The 5,562-nt window shown below is 45.8% G+C and overlaps 1 protein-coding gene across 1 annotated transcript; it reads left to right on the top strand.

Moving 5' to 3' along the window:
* The first annotated feature begins 3,010 nt into the window (after positions 1–3,010).
* On the top strand, positions 3,011–4,810 carry LOC106344979. Its single transcript, XM_013784261.1, has one exon. It carries the CDS (start codon positions 3,011–3,013, stop codon positions 4,808–4,810), a length of 1,800 nt encoding a protein of 599 aa, XP_013639715.1.
* Positions 4,811–5,562: the final 752 nt, after the last annotated feature.

The raw sequence follows: 5,562 nt of genomic DNA, 5'->3' as shown, positions 1-5,562 counted from the left end.
AGGCTTTAGGATCAACCGTCGAAATCAAAGTACCTGTTGTGGAAAAATACTCAAGTATTGAATTCCTTCAAACCCCAGGCAGGACACTGGCCTTTGGGTCCCCGCTAAGAGGAACCCCGGTTCCCCGCTATGGAGTTCTCCGGGTCCGGTCCCTGGAACCTCCCCCTTCCCCCGGGAAAAGGAAAACTGCCGACAGAGAGAACCTTCCATATTTCCAAATATGGAAGATTTAGCTTACTCCAACCGACTAAGGCCCGCCTTGAGGAGACTATATAAAGGGAACCTAAACCCTAGAGCAAGAGATCGACACTTCGAGACTTAGAGATTAGAGCTAAGCGGCTAGAACTAGGGTTTATACACCAATCATTGTAGTTCCGACTTGTTTACTCAATAAAACATCTCTTCAAGTCTATTTCTCTCAAATTCATACGAAACCAATCCAAACACTAAGCCTTGTCCATCGTTTCGTGGTACTCACAAAGATCCTACACAAAACCCCCCCTAACAGTTTGGCGCTAGAAGGAGGGGAGTAATCTAAACTACGTGATAATGGCGGTGGACGAGTAGGATGAGCTACCCGAAGCTACCCAGAGAGAAGCTGAACTTCAGAGGCAAATCGATGATCAGCAAGGTCCAGTAACCGGGTTGCATAGAACTCGGGAGGAGACCAATCTCGAGCTCTCCTTGGAGTTCCAGACCCTAAAGGAGAAGCTCAATGAACACTCCAAGCAACTGGAGCAGAGCACCGAGAAGCTCAGCCAGCTCGAGTCGGAGAATCTTACCCTCCGAGATGAGAACCAAGCCCTCAACACAGCAAGTAACAAGAAGCGTCGATTCCGGACTCAGATTCCCCCCATGCCGACTCTGGAGACACCTAACTCCGGGACAGGCTCGAATCTCCCAACTACGGCACCAGGAGGAGACGCATGAATGCGTGAAAAGGCTAAGGATGCTCAGACCTATGAAGTGGAAGACAGCGAATCGGAGCCCGAACCCGATAAAGGAGCACCAGACGGAATAGCGAGAGCGGAGTCTCCTATGATCGCTCACCTTCACCAAATGTTCTCCGAGAGGCTCGACGCCATGCAGTCTATGGTAGAGAGGCTCCCGGGGGTAGCTCCCCCCATCTGGAAGAGCAATCTTGACTCCTACGCCGATACTCCCTTCACGGATGAGATCACCTTGATCGAGATGCCCCAGAAATTCTCGTTCCCCAGCATAAAGGCGTATGACGGCACCACTGATCCGGACGACCACGTTGCCCAATACAAACAAAGGATGCTCGCCGTAGCACTCCCAAAGGGGTCGCACGAAGCCACCACGTGCAAAGGGTTCGGCTCAAGTCTGACCGGACCCGCTCTGCAATGGTATATCAACTTACCCTCCAGGTCCATAGCTTCCTTCGCGGTTCTCAGCGACAAGTTCGTGGAGCAATTCGCCAGCAGCAGGGACCTGGAGAAAACCTCTGACAGCCTCTAGGAAATCCTCCAGCACCGAGCGGAACCCATGCGAGGGTACATAGCCCGCTTCAATCAAGAGAAGGTGGCTATCCCCGAATGCAGTATCCCCACTGCTGATGTGCCCCAGTCTGAGGATCAGTCCATGGAATCAGACCAGTACGAGGATCAGAACGTCCGGAACAATTCAATTGAGGTTCAGTCTTCCGATCGGGCCGAACAGACTGATCGGGCCGTGTACCGGATCGACCCGCGCACGTCCGGATTGGAGCTTCAGGATAACCCACGACCAGATGACCGAATCAACCGTACTGAAGCTCGCCTTTCCCGTCATATTCGTCATTCTAAGACCATCAGTCAAGCCAGAACTGAATTCGACCGAGTAGAAACCGAAACCGACCGTGGCTTCTCTCTCTTAAGCCGTTTGGACCGTACCTGCGATCGTTCTGATGAACTGATCCGACACTTCGATCAGTTCATGAACTTTGAGCTTACAAATCTTTCTAAGGCAAGAATCCTGAAGCTTTCTGATGACTTAGCTTCCATTTGGTCCCAAACAGTCCGTGAGAATCTCCCATCCGAACATGAAGACCGTACCGAACCCGTGCTGCTCCTTACCGCGGTACGAGCTGTCGGCTACATTGAATCTGGACATGGGTAGCCGAATGGTTCATTTCGACCAGTCAACATGTTTTTCTGTGCTCTGACTAAATCTGGTCAACTATCTATTTCCTATGTCTCTTTTTCATACATTTCTATTTATTTCCTTTGACTACAAGTTGTATAAGTATGAGACACATCCATGAATAAAGCTATGCGATTTTCCTTATTCATTTTTGAGTTTTCTCTCTTTGTTCTTTGCTTAGAACATTCTTGTTCTCTTGGTGAGGTTATCTCCGAGTGAATCCCCTTTCTTTGAGCCGGACTTGTGTGTCAAATCAAGTGGCCATTCAAACCTATGGTAGTATCATTGGGTCATCCGCAGCCTTTTGTGTCACTAAACGATCCATCAGTTCTCAATCCTTACGGATTGAGTCCATATCATCAGATCCGGTTGAGTGTTCGTTCCTTAGGGTTCTTCAAGTGGTATCAGAGCCACTCTTCCGGTATCTTTTTTCATTCCATCTTTCTCATCTACCATTTTCTTCATAAAAATTGTTCTTCTCTCTATCTTGAATCCTGGCCCCTATTTACCATCCATTTAAAAAAAAAGAAAAAAGAAAGATCTAATAAAAAAAAAAGAAAAAAGATATCAAAAGTTTTCAATTGTGGTTTGGTAGTGGAAGAGTAAGTCTGCTGGCCGAGGAGAAATCCGGCCTTGGAGGTGGTTAATACGGATTCCCCTTGTTAAATCTCTTATATCTCTATCTTGACCCTTGGGTGGTTCACTTGGGATTCTCATTTTGGGATATCTAGTTTGTTCTCTTAGAACTTTGAGGGAAACTCTTTGTGTGATTACCAAAATTGAGTGAAACACGTGTGTGGGCAAGGATAAACACCTGAGAATGTGAGGTTTTATCTAACTTTCCGTGTTTAAGATTTTCAGGAAAACCATGAGTAGTGAAGAAGAAAGGAACCGTCCCGGAAATTCTATGGCCGGCTTGTCTAACTTACATATGAGAGCTTTGAATGATTCTATGACTAACTTGTTGGATACAGGTTTGGAACAGATCCATCAGAGGCTTGATGAGCTTCAAATCAACCGGCCAACTCGATCTCGAACCAGAGCCAGAAGAGATCGACCAAGGAGACGCAGCCGATCCGACCATGACATCCAAGAGGAGGAGACCAATGATGAGGACGACCGGTCCATCAACTGGCCTAGGAGAGGATCTATAAACCAAAATCAAGGTGATGTCAATCCATTTGCTAGAAATGATCGAGCTGATAATGGTTTGGGTGGATTGAAATTAAAAATTCCAAGTTTTGAGGGCAAGAATGACCAGAATGCTTTTCTTGAATGGGAAAGAAAAATTGAACTTGTTTTCGATTGTCAAAATTTTACTGATCTTAGAAAAGTTAGGCTTGCGGCTTCTGAATTTTCTGGCTATGCTATTAATTGGTATGATCAAGTTGTGACTCACAGGAGGAGAGCAGGTGAAAGACCAGTTGATACTTGGGCGGAGCTCACCATGATAATGAGAAGACGCTTTGTTCCTGATCACTATCACCGCGATCTCCAACACAAATTGAGACGTTTGCTACAAGGAACCAAGTCAGTAGAGGACTATCACCAGGAGATGGAGATCCTCATGATCAAGGCAGATGTGGACGAATCTCTAGACGCCACCATGGCTAGATTTCTCACCGGTCTCAACTGTGACATCCAAGATCGTATGGAGCTTCAAGAGTATGACAACATGGAGCAGATGTTACACAAGGCTATTTTGATCGAACAGCAAGTCAAAAGAAAGGGCCTCTCTAAACCGTCCTTTGCCCCCAAACCCTCTTTTGCATCCAAAACAAACTATCAAGACAAGGGTAAGTCTTCGTCCACAACAAATAGTACTTTTAAGACTAATGCCCCTGCTCATGTTGATAGAGAAAAGAAAGAAGAAACTTCAAAACGAACCAGAGACAATCAGTGCTTCAGATGTCATGGCCTTGGCCACTATGCTAATCGGTGTCCAAACCAAAAGGGGATGGTTCTTTTGGAGAACGGAGAAGTAGAATCCGAAGATGACAAGGAGGATCTTGGACCAGTCTTTGATGATGATGAGACACTTGATTACCCACCTCATGGCCCTCTCCTTGTTGCTAGAAAACCATTGGACGATGCCTATGGCCCCATTTTCGACAAAGAGGTCGATGGCGTGATTGACGAGTTCTGCTCGACCTTTGTAGAAGATTCTGGTCCGATCTTTGATGAGGACAGCCTAGAATATCCGGCTCATGGTCGACTATTGGTTACTAGCCGATCCTTGAGTGTGCAACCAAAAACCAACGACAAAGAACAAAGGGAGAATCTTTTTCATTCTAGATGTCTCATTTCAGAAAAAGTTTGTTCTTTGATCATAGATGGAGGTAGTTGCACTAATGTGGCTAGTGACACCCTTGTAAAGAAACTTGGGCTTGTTAGTCGGCCTCTTTCTCGTCCTTTCAGGTTGGAGTGGCTCAATGAATCTGGAGAACAGTACGTGAGGGAACAAGTGACCGTCCCCCTTACCATTGGCCGATATGAAGATGAGGTCATTTGCAACGTTCTGCCTATGGACGCATGCCACATTCTCTTGGGCCGGACATGGCAATTTGATAAGAAGGCCGTGCATGATGGCTTTACAAACCGACACTCTTTTGATCACAAGGGAAAGAAAATCACTTTGGTTCCCTTGACACCTTTGGAGGTTCATTAAGATCAAGTTCAACTTAAGAATGGTCGAGACCACGACCCTAAGAAGGATAAGCATGAAACAACTACCAGAAACTCTGACTTCTTTATCAAAGAAGGTCAGGTCAGCAAGTCTCTTTACTCTCAAAAGCCATTTCTTTTACTTGTGTATAAAGAATCTCTTATGGCTTCTTCTTCTTCTGACTTTACATCGGAGATTCCAAGTGAACTTCTAGATGTTTTGCAGGAGTTTTCTGATGTTTTTCCAGATGAGAATCCTAAAGGATTGCCACTAGTAAGAGACATTGAGCATCAGATCGACTTCGTCCCGGGTGCGTCTCTACCTAACCGACCAGCGTACCGCACCAATCCGGTGGAGACCAAGGAGCTTCAGAAACAAATTGGTGAGCTGCTTGAGTAAGGCTATATCAGAGAGAGCCTTAGCCCTTGTGTCGTGCCTGTCCTACTCGTACCAAAGAAAGACGGCTCATGGAGGATGTGTGTGGACTGTCGGACCATTAACAACATCATGGTAAAGTATCGACATCCTATACCTCGTCTTGATGATATGCTTGATGAACTTCATGGTTCCAGAGTCTTTTCTAAAATAGTCTTGAAAAGTGGATACCATCTGATTAGGATGAAAGAAGGTGATGAATGGAAAACAACCTTTAAAAAAAAACTAGGTTTGTATGAGTGGCTTTTTATGCCCTTTGGTCTCACAAATGCACCTAGTACTTTTATGCGTCTAATGAATCATGTCTTAAGGTCGTTCAT

The sequence above is a fragment of the Brassica oleracea genome, chromosome C5 (assembly GCF_000695525.1).
Source record: "Brassica oleracea var. oleracea cultivar TO1000 chromosome C5, BOL, whole genome shotgun sequence".
NCBI lineage: Eukaryota > Viridiplantae > Streptophyta > Magnoliopsida > Brassicales > Brassicaceae > Brassica > Brassica oleracea.
The sequence above is the reverse complement of the archived record's forward strand: the minus strand, read 5'-3'. Positions and strand labels throughout refer to the sequence as shown.

What these genes read in the sequence shown, in the direction of transcription:
- LOC106344979 (XM_013784261.1), top strand. Translation starts at nt 3,011, where the DNA reads ATGAGTAGTGAAGAAGAAAGGAACCGTCCCGGAAATTCTATGGCCGGC.